The 23,831-nt window shown below is 39.4% G+C and overlaps 1 protein-coding gene and 1 non-coding gene across 2 annotated transcripts; one reads left to right on the top strand and one right to left on the bottom strand.

Moving 5' to 3' along the window:
- Window positions 1-4,780: 4,780 nt before the first annotated feature.
- On the bottom strand, window positions 4,781-4,888 carry LOC130959591 (small nucleolar RNA R71). Its single transcript, XR_009078664.1, has one exon. It is a non-coding gene; the product is annotated as a small nucleolar RNA R71 (small nucleolar RNA).
- Window positions 4,889-16,557: 11,669 nt separating this feature from the next.
- LOC130955062 (cellulose synthase A catalytic subunit 6 [UDP-forming]-like) lies at window positions 16,558-23,559 on the top strand. The gene is made up of 14 exons (XM_057881840.1): window positions 16,558-17,280; window positions 18,034-18,229; window positions 18,311-18,525; window positions 18,636-18,738; window positions 18,832-19,015; window positions 19,314-19,580; window positions 19,724-20,069; window positions 20,485-20,622; window positions 20,714-20,839; window positions 20,952-21,164; window positions 21,247-21,505; window positions 21,599-21,795; window positions 21,898-22,248; window positions 22,342-23,559. The coding sequence occupies exons 1-14, from the start codon at window positions 17,200-17,202 to the stop codon at window positions 22,927-22,929; spliced, it is 3,264 nt and encodes a 1,087-aa protein (XP_057737823.1). The 5' UTR covers window positions 16,558-17,199; the 3' UTR covers window positions 22,930-23,559.
- Window positions 23,560-23,831: the final 272 nt, after the last annotated feature.

Here is a 23,831-nt window from a genome sequence, read left to right as displayed (position 1 = left end):
TCCAAGGCAAAAAGAGTGTGCTTAAGAACCCTGGACACCTCTAATTGGGGACTTTAGCAAAGCTGAGTCACAATCTGAAAAGGTTCACCCAATTATGTGTCTGTGGCATGTATGTATCCGGTGGTAATACTGGAAGACAGAGTGCTTTGGGCCACGGCCAAGACTCAATAAGTAGCTGTGTTCAAGAATCATCATACTTAACTAGGTGAATCAATAACATTATCTGGATTCTGAGTTCCTAAAGAAGCCAATCATTCTGAATTTCAAAGGATAAAGTGAGATGCCAAAACTGTTCGGAGGCAAAAAGCTACTAGTCCCGCTCATCTAATTTGGAGCTAAGTTTCATTGATAATTTGGAGTCTATAGTATATTCTCTTCTTTTTATCTTATTTGATTTTCAGTTGCTTGAGGACAAGCAACAATTTAAGTTTGGTGTTGTGATGAGTGGATAATTTGTACCCTTTTTGGCATTGTTTTTAGTATGTTTTTAGTAGTTTTAGTTAGTTTTTAGTATACTTTTTATTAGTTTTTAGTTAAAATTCACTTTTCTGGACTTTACTATGAGTTTGTGTGTTTTTTTGTGATTTCAGGTATTTTCTGGCTGAAATTGAGGGACCTGAGCAAAAATCTGATTCAGAGACTGAAAAGGACTGCAGATGCTGTTGGATTCTGACCTCCCTGCACTCGAAGTGGATTTTCTGGAGCTACAGAAGCCCAATTGGTGCGCTCTCAACGGCATTGGAAAGTAGACATCCTGGGCTTTCCAGCAATATATGATAGTCCATACTTTGCCCAAGATTTGATGGCCCAAACCGGCGTTCAAAGTCACCCTCAGGAATCCCAGCGTTAAACGCTGGAACTGGCACCCAAATGGGAGTTAAACGCCCAAACTGGCATAAAAGCTGGCGTTTAACTCCAAGAAGAGTCTCTACACGAAATTGCTTCATTGCTCAGCCCAAGCACACACCAAGTGGGCCCGGAAGTGGATTTTTATGTCATTTACTCATCTCTGTACACCCTAGGCTACTAGTTTTCTATAAGTAGGACCTTTTGCTATTTTATTTATATCTTTGGATTATTTTTGATCCTTTGATCATCTTTGGACATCTAGTTCTTAGATCATTGGGAGGCTGGCCTCACGGCCATGCCTGGACCTTATGCTTATGTATTTTCAACGGTGGAGTTTCTACACACCATAGATTAAGGTGTGGAGCTCTGCTGTACCTCGAGTATTAATGCAATTACTATTGTTCTTCCATTCAATTCTGCTTGTTCTTGTTCTAAGATATCACTTGTTCTTCAACTTGATGAATGTGATGATCCGTGACACTCATCATCATTCTCACTTATGAACAAGGTGACTGACAACCACTTTTGTTCTACAAGCAACCAAGGCTCTAGTGAATATCTCTTGGATTCCTGATTGCACGATGCATGGTTGATCGCCTGACAACCGAGTGCTCGCCTGACAAACGAGCCAACCATTCCGTGAGATCAGAGTCTTCGTGGTATAGGCGAGAACTGATGGCAGCATTCAAGAGAATCCGGAAGGTCTAACCTTGTCTGTGGTATTCTGAGTAGGATTCAATGATTGAATGACTGTGACGCGCTTCAAACTCCTAGCAGGCGGGGCGTTAGTGACAGACGCAAAAGAATCAATGGATTCTATTCCGGCCTGACCGAGAACCGACAGCTGAATTCCGCGTGCTGTGACAGAGCATATGCAATCGTTTTCACTGAGAGGATGGGAGGTAGCCATTGACAACGGTGAAACCCTACACAAGCTTGCCATGGAAAGGAAGAAGAAGGATTGGATGAAGACAGTAGGAAAGCAGAGAGACGGAAGGGAAGGCATCTTCATGCGCTTATCTGAAGTTCCTACCAATGAATTACATAAGTATCTCTATCTTTATCTTTTATGTTATTTTCGTTCATCACCATATCCATTTGAGTCTGCCTGACTAAGATTTACAAGATGACCATAGCTTGCTTCATACTAACAATCTCCGTGGGATCGACCCTTACTCACGTAAGGTATTACTTGGACGACCCAGTGCACTTGCTGGTTAGTTGTGCGAAGTTGTGTAATGCCATGGGATTGAGCTACCAAGTTCTTGGAGTTCACGACCGGGGATTATGAGAGTTGTGAAGAGTATTGTTCACAATTTCGCGCACCAACAACCACTTCTGTTCTACAAGCAAACAAGGCTCTAATGTTTATCTCTTGGATTTCTTAACCGGAATCTTCGTGGTATAGGCTAGAACTGATGGCGGCATTCAAGAGAATCCGGAAGGTCTAACCTTGTCTGTGGTATTCTGAGTAGGATTCAATGATTGAATGACTGTGACGTGCTTCAAACTCCTGAGGGCGGGGCGTTAGTGACAGACGCAAAAGAATCAATGGATTCTATTCCGGCCTAATCGAGAACCGACAGATGGATAGCCGTGCCATGACAGGGTGCGTTGAACATTTCCACTGAGAGGATGGGAGGTAGCCACTGACAACGGTGAAACCCTTGCATAAGCTTGCCATGGAAAGGAGTAAGAAGGATTGGATGAAGACAGTAGGAAAGCAGAGAGACGGAAGGGACACATCATCTTCATGCGCTGATCTGAAATTCCCACCAATGAATTACATAAGTATCTCTATCTTTATCTTTATGTTTTATTCGTATATCACCATATCCATTGGAGTCTGCCTGACTAAGATTTACAAGATGACCATAGCTTGCTTCATACCAACAATCTCCGTGGGATCGACCCTTACTCGCGTAAGGTTTATTACTTGGACGACCCAGTGCACTTGCTGGTTAGTTGTGCGAAGTTGTGTTTATGCCATGGTATTGAACACCAAGTTTTTGGGGTTCATTACCGGGGATTATGAGAGTTGTGAAATGTATTGTTCACAATTTCGCGCACCAAGTTTTTGGCGCCGTTGCCGGGGATTGTTCGAGTATGGACAACTGACGGTTCATCTTGTTGCTTAGATTAGGTATTTTTCAGAGTTCTTAAGAATGAATTCTAGTGTTTCAAGGTGATGTTCTTATCATCACCAAAGCTGATTGATTATCATCAATTTAGCTCTTGAATGCAATGTCCTGCTGAAGCTTGGCTAGCCATGTCTAATTCCTTTAGACTAAAGCTTTAGACTAACATTGCATGATTCCTGGAATTCTCATTAAGAATTTTGATACCTTTATTTTCTTTTCCACTTAATTTTCGAAAAATCCAAAAAAAAAAATTTCAAAATCATAAAAACCAAAAATATTTTATGTTTCTTGTTTGAGTCTAGTGTCTAATTTTAAGTTTGGTGTCTTGCATGCATTGTTTATTTGATCTTGGTTCTATTTTCAAGTCAATAGTACAGGGAACTGAAGATTCAGAACATGCAGCAGAGGAATTACACAGAAAAAGCTGGGCGTTCAAAACGCCCAGTGAAGAAGGACAGACTGGCGTTTAAACGCCAGCCAGGGTGCCTGGTTGGGCGTTTAACGCCCAAAAGGCAGTGCATTGGGCGTTAAACGCCAGAATGTGTACCATTCTGGGCGTTTAACGCCAGGATGGCACAAGGGGGAGGATTTTGTTTTCAAATTAATTTTTTTTTTGAAGTTTTCAAAGTTTTTCAAAATCAAATCTTTTTCAAATCATATCTTTTCAATCAAATGTTTTCAAAATCAATTTCTTTCCTTTTTCAAAGATACTTGCCATCAATTAATGATTTGATTCAACATTTCAAGTATGTTGCCTTTTCTGTTGAGAAAGGTTTAATGTTTGAATCATATCTTTTCTTGATTAGCCAAGTCATTATTTTTAAAATCAAATCTTTTTAAAATTGTTTTCAAATCATATCTTTTTAAAAGCATAACTTTTCAATCATATCTTTTTAATCATATCTTTTTCAAAATAGTTTTTAATCATACCTTTTTGATTTCTAATTTCAAAATCTTTTTCAAAAATTACTTGATTTCTTTCCCACTCTTATTTTCGAAAATTAATTAGTGTTTTTCAAAAATGCTTTCAAATTCTTTTACTTAATTTTCGAAAAATTTCCTCCTCTCTTCTCACATCCTTCCATTTATGGAGTACCACTCCTCCTCAATGCACAATTCGAACTCTATCTCACTAAGTTCGAATTCTTCTACCTCTTTCTTCTATTTTTCTTTTCCTCTGACACCTCAAGGAATCTCTATACTGTGACATAGAGGATTCCATATTTTCTTGTTCTCTTCTCTTTCATATGAGCAGGAACAAAGACAAAAGTATTCTTGTTGAAGCTGACCCTGAACCTGAAAGGACCTTGAAGCGAAAGCTAAGAGAAGCTAAGGCACAACTCTCTGCAGAGGACCTAACAGAAATCTTCAAAGAAGAAGAACACATGGCAGCCGAAAACAACAACAATGCAAACAATGCAAGGAAGGTGCTGGGTGACTTTACTGCACCTACTCCCGACTTCTATGGGAGAAGCATCTCTATCCCTGCCATTGGAGCAAACAACTTTGAGCTTAAGCCTCAATTAGTTTCTCTAATGCAACAGAATTGCAAGTTCCATGGACTTCCATTGGAAGATCCTCATCAGTTTTTGGCTGAGTTCTTGCAAATCTGTGACACTGTCAAGACTAATGGGGTTGACCCTGAGGTCTACAGACTTATGCTATTCCCTTTTGCTATAAGAGACAGAGCTAGGACATGGTTGGATTCACAACCTAAAGAAAGCCTGGACTCATGGGAAAAGCTAGTCAATGCCTTCTTGGCAAAGTTCTTTCCACCTCAAAAATTGAGTAAGCTTAGAGTGGAAGTCCAAACCTTCAGACAGAAGGATGGAGAATCCCTCTATGAAGCTTGGGAAAGATACAAACAATTGATCAGAAAATGTCCTTCTGACATGCTTTCTGAATGGAGCATCATAGGTATTTTCTATGATGGTCTCTCTGAACTGTCCAAGATGTCTTTGGATAGCTCTGCTGGAGGATCTCTTCATCTGAAGAAGATGCCTGCAGAAGCTCAAGAACTAATTGAAATGGTTGCAAATAACCAATTCATGTACACTTCTGAAAGGAATCCTGTGAACAATGGGACAAATCAGAAGAAAGGAGTTCTTGAGATTGATACTCTGAATGCCATTCTGGCTCAGGACAAGATATTGACTCAACAAGTCAATTTGATTTCTCAAAGTCTGTCTGGAATGCAAAATGCACCAAGTAGTACTAAGGATGCTTCATCTGAAGAAGAAGCCTATGATCCTGAGAACCCTTCAATGGAAGAGGTGAATTACCTAGGAGAACCCTATGGAAACACCTATAATTCTTCATGGAGAAATCACCCAAATCTCTCATGGAAGGATCAACAGAGACCTCAACAAGGTCTCAACAACAATAATGGTGGAAGAAACAGGTTTAGCAATGGCAAGCCTTTTCCATCATCTTCTCAGCAACAGACAGAGAATTCTAAGCAGAACCCCTCTGACTTAGCAACCATGGTCTCTGATCTAATCAAAACCACTCAAAGTTTCATGACTGAAACAAGGTCCTCCATTAGGAATTTGGAGGCACAAGTAGGACAGCTGAGCAAGAAAGTTACTGAACTCCCTCCTAGTACTCTCCCAAGCAATACAGAAGAAAATCCAAAAGGAGAGTGCAAGGCCATCAACATGGCCGAATTTGGAGAGGAAGGAGAGGAAGTGAACGCCACTGAGGAAGACCTCAATGGGCGTGCACTGACCTCCAATGAGTTCCCTAATGAGGAACCATGGGAATCTGAGGCTCAAAATGAGACCATAGAGATTCCATTGGACTTACTTCTGCCTTTCATGAGCTCTGATGAGTATTCTTCCTCTGAAGAGGATGAGTATGTCACTGAAGAGCAAGTTTCTAAATACCTTGGACCAATCATGAAGCTAAATGACAAGTTATTTGGAAATGAGACTTGGGAGAATGAACCTCCTTTGCTCACCAAAGAACTGGATGACTTGTCTAGGCAGAAATTACCTCAAAAGAGACAAGATCCTGGGAAGTTTTCAATACCTTGTACCATAGGCACCATGACCTTCAAGAAGGCTCTGTGTGACTTAGGGTCAAGTGTAAACCTCATGCCTCTCTCTGTAATGGAGAAGCTAGGGATCTTTGAGGTGCAAGCTGCAAGAATCTCATTAGAGATGACAGACAACTCAAGAAAACAAGCTCATGGACTTGTAGAGGATGTTTTGGTGAAGATTGAAAACCATTACATCCCTGCTGAGTTCATAGTCCTAGAGACTGGGAAGTGCATGGATGAAACCATCATCCTTGGCAGACCCTTACTAGCCACAGCAAAGGCTGTGATTGATGTTGATAGAGGCGAACTGATCATTCAAGTGAATGAAGAATCCTTTGTGTTTAAGGCTCAAGGATACCCCTCTGTCACCATGGAGAGGAAGCATGAAGAGCTTCTCTCAAATCAGAGTCAAACAGAGCCCCCACAGTCAAACTCTAAGTTTGGTGTTGGGAGGCCACAACCAAACTCTAAGTTTGGTGTTGAACCCCCACATTCAAACTCTAAGTTTGGTGTTGGGAGGTTCCAACGAACATTGCTCTGAGAAAATGTGAGGCTCCATGAGAGCCCTCTGTCAAGATACTGACATTAAAGAAGCGCTTGTTGGGAGGCAACCCAATGTTATATTTTATATATTTTCCTTTGTTATTTTATTTTATTTTGTAGGTTGATGATCATGAGAAGTCACAAAATCAATTGAAAAAGCAAAAACAGAATGAAAAACAGGAAGAAAAACAGCACACCCTGGAGGAAGAACTTACTGGCGTTTAAACGCCAGTAAGGCTAGCAGGTGGGCGTTTAACGCCCAGTCTGGCACCATTCTGGGCGTTTAACGCCAGAAAGGGGCACCAGACTGGCGTTAAACGCCAGGAAAGGGCAAGAATCTGGCGTTAAACACCAGAAATGGGCACCAGCCCGGCGTTTAACGCCAGAATTGGCTAAAAACGCAATTTTGCATGCCATTTGGTGCAGGGATGACTTTTCCTTGACACCTCAGGATCTGTGGACCCCACAGGATCCCCACCAACCCCACCACCCTCTCTCTTCTTCACCCATTCACCAATCACCTCAATACCTCTTCCCCAAAAATCCTTCACCTATCAAATCCCATCTTTCTCTTCACCACTCAGATCCATCCTTCATAAAACCCCACCTACCTCACCATTCAAATTCAAACTACTTTCCCTCCCAAACCCACCCATAATGGCCGATCCCTACCCCTCCCCTCACCCCTATATAAACCCATCTTCACTCCTTCATTTTCATACACCCTAAACACCACTTCTCCCCCTCTTTGGCCAAACACAAAGCCATTCCCTTCTTCCTCATTTCTTCTTCTTCTACCCTCTTCTTTCTTCTTTTGCTCGAGGACGAGCAAACCTTTTAAGTTTGGTGTGGTAAAAGCAGTGCTTTTTGCTTTTCCATAACCATTTATGGCATCCAAGGCCGGAGAAACCTCTAGAAAGAGGAAAGGGAAGGCAAAAGCTTCCACCTCCGAGTCATGGGAGATGGGGAAATTCATCTCAAGGGTGCATCAAGACCACTTCTATGAAGTTGTGGCCTTGAAGAAGGTGATCCCTGAGGTCCCTTTCAAACTCAAAAAGGGTCAACTTTGATCAAAGGTTGGACCAAGCCCTCATAGACATTGGTGAAGAGGGCGCTCAATGGAAGAGAGATTCAAGAGGGAAGCCGGTTCAACTGAGAAGGCATGACCTCAAGCCCATCACTAAGAAAAGGATGGAGCAAACAAGAGATCCCACTCATCATGAAATCCCTGAGATGCCTCAAGGGATACACTTTCCTCCACAAGACTATTGGGAGCAACTAAACACCTCCCTAGGAGAATTGAGTTCCAACATGGGACAACTAAGGGTGGAGCACCAAGAACATTCCATCCTCCTCCATGAAATTAGAGAAGATCAAAGAATCATGAGAGAGGAGCAACAAAGACAAGGAAGAGACACTGAGGAGCTCAAGCACTCCATAAGACCTTCAAGAGGAAGAACAAGTCGCCATCACTAAGGTGGACCCGTTCTTTAATCTCCTTGTTCTTTATTTTCTGGTTTTTCGAATTTTTATGCTTATGTTTGTCCATGTTTGTGTCTTATGATCATTAGTGTCTTAGTGTCTATGCCTTAAAGTTATGAATGTCCTATGAATCCATCACCTTTCTTAAATGAAAAATATTTTAATCACAAAATAACAAGAAGTACAGGATTTCGAATTCATCTTTAAAACTAGCTTAATTAGTTTGATGTGGTGGCAATATTTTTTGTTTTCTGAATGTATGCTTGAACAGTGCATGTGTCTTTTGAATTTGTGGTTCATGAATGTTGGCTCTTGAAAGAATGATGAAAAAGGAGACATGTTACTGAGGATCTGAAAAATCATAAAAAAATGATTCTTGAAGCAAGAAAAAGCAGTGAATACAAAAAAAAAGAAGAAAAAAACAAAAAAAAAAGGGAGGAAAGAAAAAGAAAAGAAAAAGAAAGAAATAAAGTTGTGATCCAAGGCAAAAAGAGTGTGCTTAAGAACCCTGGACACCTCTAATTGGGGACTCTAGCAAAGCTGAGTCACAATCTGAAAAGGTTCACCCAATTATGTGTCTGTGGCATGTATGTATCCGGTGGTAATACTGGAAGACAGAGTGCTTTGGGCCACGGCCAAGACTCAATAAGTAGCTGTGTTCAAGAATCATCATACTTAACTAGGAGAATCAATAACACTATCTGGATTCTGAGTTCCTAAAGAAGCCAATCATTCTGAATTTCAAAGGATAAAGTGAGATGCCAAAACTGTTCGGAGGCAAAAAGCTACTAGTCCCGCTCATCTAATTTGGAGCTAAGTTTCATTGATAATTTGGAGTCTATAGTATATTCTCTTATTTTTACCTTGTTTGATTTTCAGTTGCTTGGGGACAAGCAACAATTTAAGTTTGGTGTTGTGATGAGCGGATAATTTATACACTTTTTGGCATTGTTTTTAGTATGTTTTTAGTAGGATTTAGTTAGTTTTTAGTATATTTTTATTAGTTTTTAGTTAAAATTCACTTTTCTGGACTTTACTATGAGTTTGTGTGTTTTTTTGTGATTTCAGGTATTTTCTGGCTGAAATTGAGGGACCTGAGCAAAAATCTGATTCAGAGACTGAAAAGGACTGCAGATGCTGTTGGATTCTGACCTCCCTGCACTCGAAGTGTATTTTCTGGAGCTACAGAAGCCCAATTGGCGAGCTCTCAACGGCGTTGGAAAGTAGACATCCTGGGCTTTCCAGCAATATATGATAGTCCATACTTTGCCCAAGATTTGATGGCCCAAACCGGCGTTCAAAGTCACCTTCAGAAATTCCAGCGTTAAACGCCCAAACTGGCACCAAAATGGGAGTTAAACGCCCAAACTGGCATAAAAGGTGGCGTTTAACTCCAAGAAGAGTCTCTACACGAAAATGCTTCATTGCTCAGCCCATGCACACACCAAGTGGGCTCGGAAGTGGATTTTTATGTCATTTACTCATCTCTGTACACCCTAGGCTACTAGTTTTCTATAAGTAGGACCTTTTACTATTGTATTGAGATATCTTGGTAGCTATCTTCATTTTATGCTATCTTAGATCATTGGGAGGCTGGCCATTCGGCCATGCCTAGACCTTGTTCTTATGTATTTTCAACGGTGGAGTTTCTACACACCATAGATTAAGGTGTGGAGCTCTGCTGTACCTCGAGTATTAATGCAATTACTATTGTTCTTCTATTCAATTCCGCTTGTTCTTGTTCTAAGATATTCATTTGCACCCAAGAACATGATGAATGTGATGATTATGTGACACTCATCATCATTCTCTCCTATGAACGAGTGCCTGACAACCACTTTTGTTCTACAAGCAAACAAGGCTCTAATGTTTATCTCTTGGATTTCTTAACCGGAATCTTCGTGGTATAGGCTAGAACTGATGGCGGCATTCAAGAGAATCCGGAAGGTCTAACCTTGTCTGTGGTATTCTGAGTAGGATTCAATGATTGAATGACTGTGACGTGCTTCAAACTCCTGAGGGCGGGGCGTTAGTGACAGACGCAAAAGAATCAATGGATTCTATTCCGGCCTGATCGAGAACCGACAGATGGATAGCCGTGCCGTGACAGGGTGCGTTGAACATTTCCACTGAGAGGATGGGAGGTAGCCACTGACAACGGTGAAACCCTTGCATAAGCTTGCCATGGAAAGGAGTAAGAAGGATTGGATGAAGACAGTAGGAAAGCAGAGAGACGGAAGGGACACAGCATCTTCATGCGCTTATCTGAAATTCCCACCAATGAATTACATAAGTATCTCTATCTTTATCTTTATGTTTTATTCGTATATCACCATATCCATTGGAGTCTGCCTGACTAAGATTTACAAGATGACCATAGCTTGCTTCATACCAACAATCTCCGTGGGATCGACCCTTACTCGCGTAAGGTTTATTACTTGGACGACCCAGTGCACTTGCTGGTTAGTTGTGCAAAGTTGTGTTTATACCATGGTATTGAACACCAAGTTTTTGGGATTCATTACCGGGGATTATGAGAGTTGTGAAATGTATTGTTCACAATTTCGCGCACCATCCATCTAAGAAAAGGCTAAAAGAATCACCATAAATGCTAAAATCATCCATGAAAACCTCCATACAGTCCTCAATAAGATCAGAGAAAAGACTCATCATGCACCTCTGGAAAGTAGCTGGTACATTGCACAAGCCAAAGGGCATTCTCTTGTAAGCATAAGTCCCAAAAGGACATGTAAAAGTAGTCTTTTTCTGATCCTCAGGAGCTATATAAATCTGGAAATAACCTGTGTAACCATCTAAAAAGCAATAATGTGATTTACCTGACAGGCGATCCAGCATTTGATCAATGAATGAGAGTGGGTAGTGATCCTTACGGGTGGCTTGGTTGAGACGCTTGTAATCAATGCAGACTCTCCAAGCATTCTATACTCTGGTTGCTATGAGCTCTCCATGCTCATTCTTCACTGTATTGACTCCAGACTTCTTGGGCACCACTTGCACTGGGCTAACCCATTCACTGTCTGAAATGGGATAAATGATACCTGCTTCCAATAGTCTGGTCACTTCCTTTTTGACAACTTCCAAAATAGTGGGATTCAGTCTTCTTTGGGGTTGGCGGACAGGTCTTGCTCCTTCCTCTAAAAATATTCTGTGCTCACATACTTGAGGGTTGATACCTACTATGTCTGCCAAACTCCATCCAATTGCTTTCTTGTGCTTTCTCAGCACATGAAGCAACTGCTCTTCCTATTCAGGAGTGAGGTCCTGTGCAATAATAACTGGAAACTTCTGCTCATCTTCAAGATAAGCGTATTTGAGATGTGGAGGGAGAGGTTTCAACTCTATCTTCTGGTCATGGGCAGGCTCTGGATTGTCTGGAGTTTGTGAAAATGCTGAAGTATCCTTATTGTCAGTTAATAGAGTCCCCACACTTGGACTTTGTTTTGTGTACTTTTTTTCCAACTCTTCCTGGTGAATTTCAGCTACAGTTTCATCTATGATATCACACTGGAAGATAGAATGATCTTCTGGAGGGTTGTTTGTGACTCCATTCAAATTGAAGATTACTATTCGGCCATCTATTTCAAAAGAATATGTTCCTGAAAAAGCATCTAATTTGAATCTTGATGTCTTCAGGAATGGTCTGCCAAGTAGGATTGATGATGGCTTATCTGAGTCATTATTGGGCATCTCCAAGATATAGAAATCAGTGGAAAATGTGAGCCCTTTAATGTTCACCAAAACATCTTCAGCAACTCCAGCTACTGTAATAATGCTTTTATCTGCCAACACAAAATGAGCTGCCGACCTTTTTAAGGGAGGGAGCCTTAAAACATCATATACAGATAAAGGCATTATACTAACACATGCTCCCAAATCACACATGCAATCATAAATTATTACACCTCCAATAGTACAACTAACTATACAAGGACCTGGGTCACTACATTTTTTAGGTAAATTTCCCATTAAAGCAGATATAGAACTTCCTAAAGGAATAGTTTCTAATTCATTAATTTTGTCTTTATGTATGCACAAATCTTTTAGAAAACTTTGCATATTTAGGTACCTGTTGAATGACATCAAAAAGGAAAACAGTTACCTCAACCTTTTTGAAGATTTCTACCATTTTGGGGTCAGGTTCCAACTACTTCCTGGGCTTCCTTGCGAGTTATAGAAATGGAATGGGAGTGGTGTTTTTTGCAGTGTCTACGCCTTTTGGTGCTTCCTCCTGTGGTTGAGCTTTTTCTCTCTCAGCTATGTCCTGTATGTCCTCTTCCTCTTCAACATCTTCTACTTCTACTACCTCTTCAGCTGAGGCGTGTTTTGGTGGGCTTGGCTCCTCCTGATTTCTCTCCTGTAGTGTGGTTCCAGACCTTAGGGTGATGGCATTAATACCACCCTTTGGGTTGGGTAATGGTTGAGAGGGGAGTCCACCAGAGCTTGAGGACTGGTTGTTGGAGTTGTTCATTGATCCAATCTGTGAGACAAGAGTTTGTAAAGTAGAAGTCAAAACATTCATAGTTGCTTTAATACTATTCTCCATAGCCTGATGTCTCTAATCAATGGCTTGTAGTAATTCATCATTAGGAGATGAAGAGATGCCAGTGGTCTGAGAAGTTTGCTGAGAGGCTTGAGGTTGTCTTAAATGAGGTGCTCTGTAGGATTGAGTCTGATTCTGCTGCCTGAAATTGTTATTGTTATTCCACCTCTGATTTCCATTGTTATCTCTGCCTCCTCTTTTAGAATTGTCCCTCCAACCCAGGTTAGAATTGTCTCTCCAACCTTGGTTAGAGTTATCCTGCCATCCTTGGTTATAGTTGCCACCTTGATTGTACCCTTGATTGGGGCGGTCATGAAAGTTATGAGTGGCTGCTACAGTGTTGTCTTCTGGTTGGAGCTGCGGACACTCATTGGTATAGTGACTGTAATCTGCACAGATTCCGCACACTCTTTGTGGAACTAACTGCTGGCTGTGCTGTGGTGGGGAAGGCTGAACTTGCTGAGGTTGTTGTTGATTCAGTTGCATCTGTTTCAGCAAGTTAGTCATTTCACATAGACTTTGGGCTATAGCAGTAGTCTCTGTATTAGTGGATACCTCCGCAATAGCTCTTGACCGACTTTGTCTCTGCCTATGATTCCTAGTAGAGTCAGCTAAGTCTCTGATCAATTGCCATGCATAGTCCGTAGTCTTGTACTTTTTCATAGAACCATTGCAAGCACCTTCCAGTGTGGTCCTATCTTGAGATCTCAAACCCTGTGTAAAGTAACCGAGCAAAACTATCTTGTCAATCATATGATGGGGACATGCATCTCGAAGTGTATTGAAGCGTTCCAAGTATTCATAGAGGGTCTCAGATTCATCCTGAATGATTATAGACATGTCCTTCCTTAGCTTATCAGCAACTTCAGCTGGAAAGAATTTATCCAGAAATTCTCTCCTAAGTGTATCCCAGTTGGAAACAGTTTCTCTGGGCTGAGTGTAGTACCATTCTCTTGCCTTTCCCTCCAGAGAAAACGGGAAGGCTTTTAATAGAATAGAGATTTCATCAGCGCCATCACGCTTAACAGTAGAACAAGCGGTCTGGAAATCCCTAAGATGCTTGATAGGCTCTTGAGCAGGTAAGCCATGAAATTTGGGCATCAAGTTGAGTAGTGAAGATTTTATTTCAAAATCTACAGCTACTGCTGGGTGGTGTGCCTGGAATGGTTGGAGCGTAAAATCAGGGGCTCCTTCCTCCTGGATGGTGACTCTTCTGGGCGCTGCCATGTCACCTGCACGTAAATGAACTGGATCAGTAGAAAGGGGGTTTGTTTCTTCCTTAAATGATGGTTCAGGTTCATCCTCAAAGAGGAGTCGCCTACGCCTAGCTCGCCTTATATGTGAAAGAGTTCTTTCAATTTCAGGGTCAAATGTTGGCAAGCTTGGATCAGGAAGCGAACATGTCATTTAACGAAAGAAACGTACAGTTCATAGTGATAGAATGAAAAGAAAAAGAATTCCAATAAAAATAAATACCAATCAATAAATTAACACACTGTTGCAACTCCCCAGCAACGGCGCAAAAAATTGATGAGGCTGAAATTGGTGAATTAAAAATTATTAAAATGTGTACGTTGCAAGTATAGTTCTTAACTCACCAGAAATCCACTTATCAATTTAGAAAGGTGTCACAGAAATTTAAATTTTAAAATACTGGGAGTATGAATCCCAGGTCGTCTCCCAACGAGTTGCAGAAAAGTGTGCTATTTTATTAATCAGATGTTTTCAAAAAGGTTTGAATTGAGTAAACAAGAAATAAAATTGGAGAAATTGAATAATGTAAATAAAAGCCTTGATTGGGAGTTGATTAGTTGGAAGTTCCGCTATTGTTGGATTACTCTCTAGATTAATTGATAATTAAAGGTTATCCTGTTTAGTTATCTCTTACTAGGTAAGGGAAAGTTAAACAAGTTGGGATGCTATGCCCATTCACAAGTTGCAATCCACTTAATTAAAAGAGATTGGTGTTAGTGACTAGAGGGCAAGCCAACAATAACCCAATTACAATTTTTCTTTCAAGTCTTCCAACTCAATTGGTTCCTTTCAATCAACTCCCCATCAAGTTAGGGAACTACTCGCTCATTGTGAATGTAAAATTCATGACATATGAAAAGGAATTAAAGAAAGACATTGTGAATAAAAATCAAAATAATCAAATAAAAATAAAAGTAATCCTTGTATTAAATAAATCCTAATAATATTCCAATGGTAAAATTAACAAAGCAAAGGACATGGAAGAGTAAAGCCAATTAAAGAAAACGAACTAGAATGACGAAGTCTTGATGAGGTAATAACTCTTCTCAATATCCCAATGCAAAAAGTGAGAGAAAAATAAAATCCCAAAAACTATCAATCTGTAGAGAGAAAAACCTAGAGGAGGAGTAAAAACTAGATCTAAAACTAAAAACTGTGTAGAATGAATGTTGTCTCTGGTTTCTGCATGTTCTCTGGCTCTAGTCTGCTGTTCTGGGCCGAGAACTGGGTCAAAATAGGGCCCAAAATCGCTCCCAACGAAATTTGCAGATTCTGCAGATCGCGCACATCACGCGTTCGCGTCGTCCACGCCTCCGCGTCACGTGTGCTTTTCGATTCCGCGCGGTCGCGTGAGCCATGCGGCCGCGTCACTGCGATTTTTCCTCTTTCGCGCGAACGCATGAGCCATGCAGCCGCGTCACTTCTCGCTGATTACCTCCTCAATTTCTTGTGTTCCTTCCATTTTTGCTAGCTTCCTTTCTAATCTCCAACTCATCCATGCCCTATAAAGCCTGAAACACTTAACACACAGATCACGACATCGAATGGGATAAAGGAGAACTAAAATGCATAATTAAAAAGTCTCTAGGAAGCAGTTTTCAATCATGTAATAATTTCAGGAAGGAAATATAAATGCATGCTAAATTAATGAATAAGTGGGTAAGGATCATGATAAAACCACACAATTAAACACAATATAAACCATAAAATAGTGGTTTATTAGCCACTAATGTTAGTAAATCGATTTTAGTGGATTCGATTTACTAATGGGGCTAAATCGAATTTGATTGATTCGATTTAGTATTGACTATATAATTCGAAACTTATAACTTCGATTTACTACAAGATGCCTTAATTCGAATTCAATGAATTTGATTTACATAGAAATATAATTGAAGACAATTACATAGTATTTTTGGATTTGGGGGATTCAGGTAATTTTAAAGTTGTTTTGGTTTATAAAGGTGAATTATCCGAAAAAAAACATATTTTACTCTAATTTATATATATGTTCGAAGATAATTATGATATAATATTTACTATTTTTTAGTTATTTAAGTTAATATATTTTTGAAGTTAATGATATATTTTAAAATTTATTGTGGCTTATTAAGACAAACCGATAAAGTAAAAAATATTATTTTAAAAGAAAAAAGAATTTAATTTGTATGTATTTTAGAATTTAAAAGAGAACTAAATTCATAAATTTAATCAAATAATTATATAAAATTAGTCATACTCTGAATTCATTAAAATTAAAGTCAACAAAAAATCAGGAATTTAATCACAAGTTCTATCTAATTATGTTAATTCAAGAATGATCTATTAATGATCTGTGGTTTAAAAGAGTTTCAACTAGTAGATATGAAGCTGCAGATCTGGAAAGTAGAAAGGGAGCTAATCACATTGGGCGATTAATGAATGAATAATTAATGAATAATATAGTAGTAGTAAAGGCAAAGCACAGAGGCACAGTCAACAGAGTCCAGCTGTGGTCCGCACACCTATCTATCGCCTCTCCTATCCTATTGGTTTCTGAATTGTGAAGTAGTAATGAAATGTTCATGTATAGAAGGCGCGTGAGATGGAGGGAGTGAAGGTAATTTTCACAATATTTGAAAGGCCATGAATCTACGCCGCGGGAGCAGAACATACTTCCTTTCCCTTTCATTCCAACTCCCTCTCTCTCGATAAACCCACTCACTCTTTTACATTTCATACCTCTCAAACGGGAAAACATAATTAATTTTGATCTTGAGTAGAAAGGTTTTCACCCAACTCCGGTGGGGCGATACAGCCCAGCGCCACCACCATCGCCCGGGCCCCACCTTACATCACTCACACACACACACTCTCTAATTTTTTTTCCTCTTCCCCTTGTATAATATTCTCTCTCTCTCTCTCTCCTCTCTCTCTCTCTCTATACCTTCTCTGTTACGCGTATTCGCAACCTTCCACATAAACACTATCTATACTTTGTTTTACTCCTCTTTATTTCTTTCTTTTCTTTTTCCTTCTATCCCTCTTCTATCCCTCTTTCTCTCTCTGGCATAGATTGCGAACAGGCTGGTTACAGCTTCAAGAGGGAACTTGGCTTCTCAAGGAATCAAAGTACACTCACACACCAACTCCAAAAGCCTTGCCTTTCTTTCGCTCATTTATGTTACTTTTTTCGTCTTAGCCTCCAGAGTCACTTGCATCGAACGAAGAAATAGTCCATTTTGGTTTTCATGTATGCGTGTCTTCTAGGATCTTCTCTCAGAGCGAGTAGTGATAACAGCATTGGGTGATTTTGGTGTTGATCTAAACAACATTGACTGGTAATAGTGATGCACACTGGTGGTAGACTCGTTGCTGGTTCCCACAACAGGAACGAGTTCGTCCTCATCAATGCCGATGAGAATGCAAGAGTAAGCTCTCCCATTCAATTGCATTTAATTTTTCATCTGTTCTTTCTCATTTCCATCTCAATAAAGCATTTTTTTTTGTTCTCTTCTGGGTTTGTTGGCTGCTTCAATAATAGGGTTTGATAACTTTTTATGCAACTAATCTCTGCGTATTTTTCTTCTAATTCTTTGGCTATACACGCATATTTTACATATATTATTGTTTGCTTTATTTTATTATTCTGTTCTTCTAAACTGTCGGTGGGATATGAAGTACATGATTTCGCGTTTGGGTTTTCTTCGATGAATCAATGACAACGTGTACTTCTGACAAAACGCTTAGTTTTGATGAGGTTCTGTGCTAACCTTGGCCATTTTTGTCTCTATGCCTTCATTCATTGGTTGAGGATAAGGGTCCCGTTCCGTTTTGGTAGCTAGGAGCTAACCTTGATAATTTTTTCAAGTATTGAATTCCTATTCTTGTTTAACCCCCTAAATTGTTGGTCATAAACCAATTTGCTTGTGAGTTTCTGGTATTGGGAGTTCAGGATTGTGGGTTCTCTTGGGGTTTAAAATCAGATTAGATTGGTTTGTGGCAAAGTTGGACTCTTAGATCGTGTCAGGTTCACAAAAATGTTTAAACATTCATGGGAATTATTAGTTTAATGTAGATACTAAGATGCCAATAGGATTGGATCTTTCAATTTTCTAAAATATTGTACAACTGAAGAACTCAAAGCTAGTTACACCTTTTTTGTCTGCATTTGTTCTTATCAGATTAAGTCTGTCCAAGAATTGAGTGGACAGAAATGTCAGATATGTGGGGATGAGATAGAAATCACAGAGGACGGGGAGCCGTTTGTTGCGTGCAATGAGTGTGCATTCCCCGTTTGTCGGCCTTGCTATGAGTACGAGAGACGAGAAGGGAATCAAGCATGTCCACAGTGTAAAACCAGATACAAACGCATCAAAGGTGAAATTGTTGCTATGTTATTATCTCTCCTTGACAACTTAGTTTTACTGTGCCGAATACTAATTAATCAATGAATTGCAGGTAGTCCCAGGGTTGAAGGTGATGAAGATGAGGATGATATTGATGATTTAGACAATGAGTTTGAGTATGGGCATCATGATGCCTTTGGAACCACTTCGGATGCAGTGTCTTCCGGACATTATGCTAATTCTAATATTGCTGGCAACCCTGCAAATTTTGAACATGACTCAGCTCCTCTCAATTCTGAGATCCCACTTTTGACATATGGGGAAGAGGTGCATTTGCAAATTATCCTTTTGATGATTTTTATATTTTACTTGAATTCAATTTGCACATTAGTACTAAACTAACAATCTGCATATAATACTGTTTTTATTCTTTATAGGATTCAGAAATATCTTCCGATCGACATGCTCTAATTGTTCCTCCATATATGAATAATGGAAACAGAGTTCATCCCATTCCTTACACTGATCCGTTTAATCCATGTATGTCCTGGGCTACTGCTTCATTGTGCTTTTTTTACGTTTCATTTTCATATAGCTGTTCATGTTGTGACTATGGTGCTTCTGTTGTCTCAGTGCAACCAAGACCAATGGTTCCAAAGAAAGATATTGCAGTGTATGGGTATGGAAGTGTGGCTTGGAAGGATAAAATGGAAGAGTGGAAGAAAAGGCAGAATGACAAACTTCAGGTGGTGAAGCATGAAGGGAACGACAATGGTGGAAACTTTGGTGATGATTTGGAGGACCCTGATATGCCCATGTAACTCTCATACTATTACTTCTTGTTCATTACTAAATTATTCCTTTGCTTGATTGATTGTAGTGAAATTAAGAGTTTTCATCGCTTTGTTATAATATGGTGGCAATCCATATGTAGTTGGAACATAAATGAATATCTCTTAGCTGAGCAATCTGTGTGACTGCTATGTTGTTAGATATTGTGGTGGGGTTGTGCATAAGTTTAACTACAAAGAAATTTTGTTTTTAAATCTTGGCCATATAATTTTGTTTTGCTTAGCATTTCTTTAAACATTTCCTCCCTTGTTATGTTCTGTCAGGATGGATGAAGGCAGGCAGCCGCTTTCTCGGAAGTTACCTATCCCTTCAAGCAAGATAAACCCATACAGAATGATTATAATACTCCGTCTTGTAGTTCTTGGGCTTTTCTTTCATTATAGAATTCTCCATCCAGTTAATGATGCATATGGGTTGTGGTTGACATCAGTCATTTGTGAGGTATGGTTTGCCGTATCATGGATTATGGATCAGTTTCCAAAATGGTACCCAATACAGCGAGAAACATACCTTGATCGTTTATCGCTGAGGTAATTGAGGCTGCTGCAACTGCTGCTTTTTATTTGTTGATCAAGTTTTAGTATAGTTGCTATGATATTGATATCTCATTCTATTTTTGATGCTTAATTTTTGGAGTATATTGCCTCAATATATGATTCATAAACAAATGCAGGTATGAAAAAGAAGGGAAACCATCTGAGTTGTCGAGTGTAGATGTTTTTGTCAGTACAGTTGATCCCATGAAAGAACCTCCTCTGATAACGGCAAACACTGTTCTGTCTATCCTTGCTGTTGATTATCCAGTAGATAAAGTTGCATGCTATGTCTCAGATGACGGTGCTGCCATGCTTACTTTTGAAGCACTTTCTGAAACATCTGAGTTTGCCAGGAGATGGGTACCATTTTGTAAAAAATATAATATTGAGCCCCGTGCCCCAGAATGGTATTTCAACCAGAAGATTGATTATCTAAAAAATAAAGTACATCCAGCATTTGTCCGGGAAAGAAGAGCAATGAAGGTTTTGAATTTTTTTCTTTGCCTACACTTTTTTCACTTTATATTTGTTGGCTATTAGATTTCCTATCCTGCATAATTTATTGGCTACATCCAGTAATGAACCTTAATCCTAATTATTTTGCATATAGTGTGACCTGTTAAATTGAGACTTTTCCTTTCTCAAAGTATGCATCAATTCTCATTTGACCCTGCTATTTAAAAGAATTGTTTGGATGGAATATTACATTATAGACTGCCCCAATTGTGATTGTTAAAATCAAGGAGACAATTTACAAGTTGAAAATTAAAGGGTTTTCTGTAGAAACTACACAGTAAAAGTGTTATGTGCATGCGTGTCTTGGTGAAATTCAGTATGAATAAGTTTGAAAAAAAGTTAAGCAATTAATTGGCCATTTTCCCCCTTTTGCATGTTACAGCGAGATTATGAAGAATTTAAGGTGAGGATTAACAGTTTGGTGGCAACTGCACAAAAGGTTCCTGAGGATGGATGGACCATGCAGGATGGTACTCCATGGCCTGGAAATAATGTGAGGGATCATCCTGGCATGATTCAGGTAAGACTGTGTTTCTCACAAAAGTGGTTTTTCATTTTTTGTGATGCTAAATTAGAAACTTCAACATCTTTGTTTTTATAAAATTTTACAGGTCTTCCTCGGTCAAGATGGTATTCGTGACATTGAAGGGAATGAGTTACCTCGTTTAGTTTATGTTTCTCGAGAGAAGAGACCAGGCTTTGATCACCACAAAAAGGCAGGGGCAATGAATTCTCTGGTAGGCCTCAAGTTACTTTTATTTTGGTTCAGGCTTAACTAAGTCAGCTAATGATGTCTTGGTCTCAATTCTTTTCTGACATGCATTTTTGTGGTGATAATATTTTCTGAAGGTCCGGGTGTCTGCAATTATCTCAAATGCGCCTTATCTTCTGAATGTTGATTGTGATCACTATATTAACAATAGCAAGGCACTTAGAGAAGCTATGTGTTTTATGATGGACCCTCAAGTTGGGAAGAAAGTTTGCTATGTACAATTTCCTCAAAGATTTGATGGGATTGATAGGCATGATAGATACTCAAACCGGAATGTTGTATTTTTCGATGTAAGTTCTCTATAGCTTGCTTTCTGCCTATATTTCTTATGCTTTCTAATATGATTAGTACTAACTCCCAAATTGTAAACAGATCAACATGAAGGGATTGGACGGAATACAAGGACCTATTTATGTTGGAACTGGGTGTGTTTTTAGAAGGGTAGCACTTTATGGATATGATGCACCTGCCAAGAAGAAGCCCCCAAGCAAAACCTGTAATTGTTGGCCGAAATGGTGCTGTCTGTGCTGTGGATCTCGTAAGAAAAAGAATGGCAACACCAAAAAGAAGGTGAAGCACAGGGAAGCTTCAAAGCAGATACATGCACTTGAAAATATTGAGAAGATTGAAGGTAAGATTTTGTTTCTTTCAACTATTCTTGCAAATTAAAGCACTTTGGGTAATAAAGTTCATGGATAGCTTACATGTTTAGATTTCGTCACAGGATCCATGGCAGAGAAGTCATCAAATCTGAATCAAATAAAGTTGGAGAAGAGGTTTGGGCAGTCTCCTGTATTTGTTGCTTCTACACTTCTGGAAAATGGTGGGGTTCCACAGGATGTGAGCCCTGCCTCTCTTTTAAAAGAAGCCATCCAAGTCATTAGCTGTGGTTATGAAGATAAAACTGAATGGGGAAAAGAAGTAAGTACTAAAGAAAAAACTGCTTTTATTCTTTGAATAATTATTATAGTTATTAGTTCTCACATCTCTTCCCTGTGCTATTAATTTTCTGCTCCTCACCAGGTTGGGTGGATTTATGGTTCTGTGACGGAGGATATCTTGACTGGATTCAAAATGCATTGTCATGGTTGGCGGTCTGTGTATTGCATTCCTAAGAGGCCTGCATTCAAGGGGTCAGCACCAATCAACCTTTCAGATCGTCTGCATCAGGTTCTACGGTGGGCCCTTGGATCTGTTGAGATTTTCATGAGCAAACATTGTCCAATCTGGTATGGCTACGGTGGTGGGTTGAAGTGGTTAGAACGATTTTCATACATAAACAGTGTTGTATACCCTTGGACCTCCATCCCATTGGTTGTCTACTGTACTCTGCCTGCTATATGTCTCTTGACAGGAAAATTTATTGTACCTGAGGTATGCTTTTGTGCATTCTCTTTAAAGTATATCAATGGAAACCAGAGTGTTGTCATGGCTTCTATCATGCACTTATGCTTTCTAAATATGCAGATTAGCAACTATGCAAGTCTTGTATTCATGGCCCTCTTCATATCCATCGCAGCAACGGGTATCCTTGAGATGCAGTGGGGTGGTGTTGGCATAGATGATTGGTGGAGGAACGAACAGTTTTGGGTGATAGGAGGTGTTTCTTCTCATCTGTTTGCCCTTTTCCAGGGTTTGCTGAAGGTCTTGGCTGGAGTCGATACAAATTTCACTGTGACCTCGAAAGCAGCCGATGATGGAGAATTCTCAGAGCTCTATATCTTCAAGTGGACATCGCTATTGATCCCTCCCACAACTCTACTGATCATAAACATTGTTGGGGTTGTGGTTGGTGTCTCGGATGCCATCAACAATGGTTACGACTCATGGGGACCTCTCTTTGGTAGATTGTTCTTTGCATTGTGGGTGATTATCCATCTCTACCCATTCCTCAAAGGGTTACTTGGGAAACAAGATAGAATGCCAACCATTGTTTTGGTTTGGTCAATCCTTTTGGCTTCCATTTTGACACTCATGTGGGTTAGGATCAACCCATTTGTGAACAGAGATGGTCCTGTTTTGGAAATTTGTGGATTGAGGTGTGATGACTCGTGAGCCTGGAGGAGTTTTTTCCATCTATACTTGGGTTGCTTGCATCATGGAAGAAGCAATTTCAATGGATATGACGCGCTCTGCAATGGTTGCACAAAAGTTTTGGACTGTTTTGTATTTTTGGGGTGTGTAGATAAAGAAGAAAGGAGGTAGGGCTGAACACATTGCTAAATGTAATAGTGGTTTTTTCTTTTTTTTTTTTCATCTATTCTTTCATTATTACATTTCTGTGAATTTTAGTGTTATTCTTTTCGTTATGTGTTGATATAAGAAAAGAGCATTGAATGATGAAATTCTTCCCTACACAAAATGAGGGATCATCATCAGTGTCAAGAAGTAGCTGTTCTGTCTTTGGACCTTAGGAACATGAGCATGTTAGTTCCTTTTCTGTAATACCAATGATCATGGATATTCTTTTTCTGAGATGTTCTATCTGGCGAAAAATGTTGTGTACTCATTCTTTTTGTACTATACTATTAACCATTTGGACGAAAGTTCACTGTATTGCAGAAAACTAGACCGAAAACCACAATCTAATTTGAAGTCTAAACAAACCCTCAAATTAAGTGATTGAAACTCCCCAACACTGCAATTTCGCTATTTGAAACCGCGTGTACAATAGTCCCGTACCCACTTAAGCTTAAGCCATTCTTTGATTCTTTCATTAGTTTGTCCGAAGTATTGGAATATTTACTTAGCGATTAGAAGGCAAGCGATATTCAAGTTTGGAGCATTACAATTTCTTTTGAGAAGTAAAAAAAAAAAAGATGTTTATATTTATTTGATGATTTTAGAATTGATATTGAACTATTATAAAATTATAACAAAAAAAAAAAGTTAAAAGAATTTGGAAGTAATTTTAAAAAGAATAAAATAACCCTTTAAACATAATTTTGTTTACTTCT

The sequence above is a fragment of the Arachis stenosperma genome, chromosome 10 (genome assembly GCF_014773155.1).
Source record: "Arachis stenosperma cultivar V10309 chromosome 10, arast.V10309.gnm1.PFL2, whole genome shotgun sequence".
In the NCBI taxonomy this organism is placed as follows: domain Eukaryota; kingdom Viridiplantae; phylum Streptophyta; class Magnoliopsida; order Fabales; family Fabaceae; genus Arachis; species Arachis stenosperma.
The sequence above is the reverse complement of the archived record's forward strand: the minus strand, read 5'-3'. Positions and strand labels throughout refer to the sequence as shown.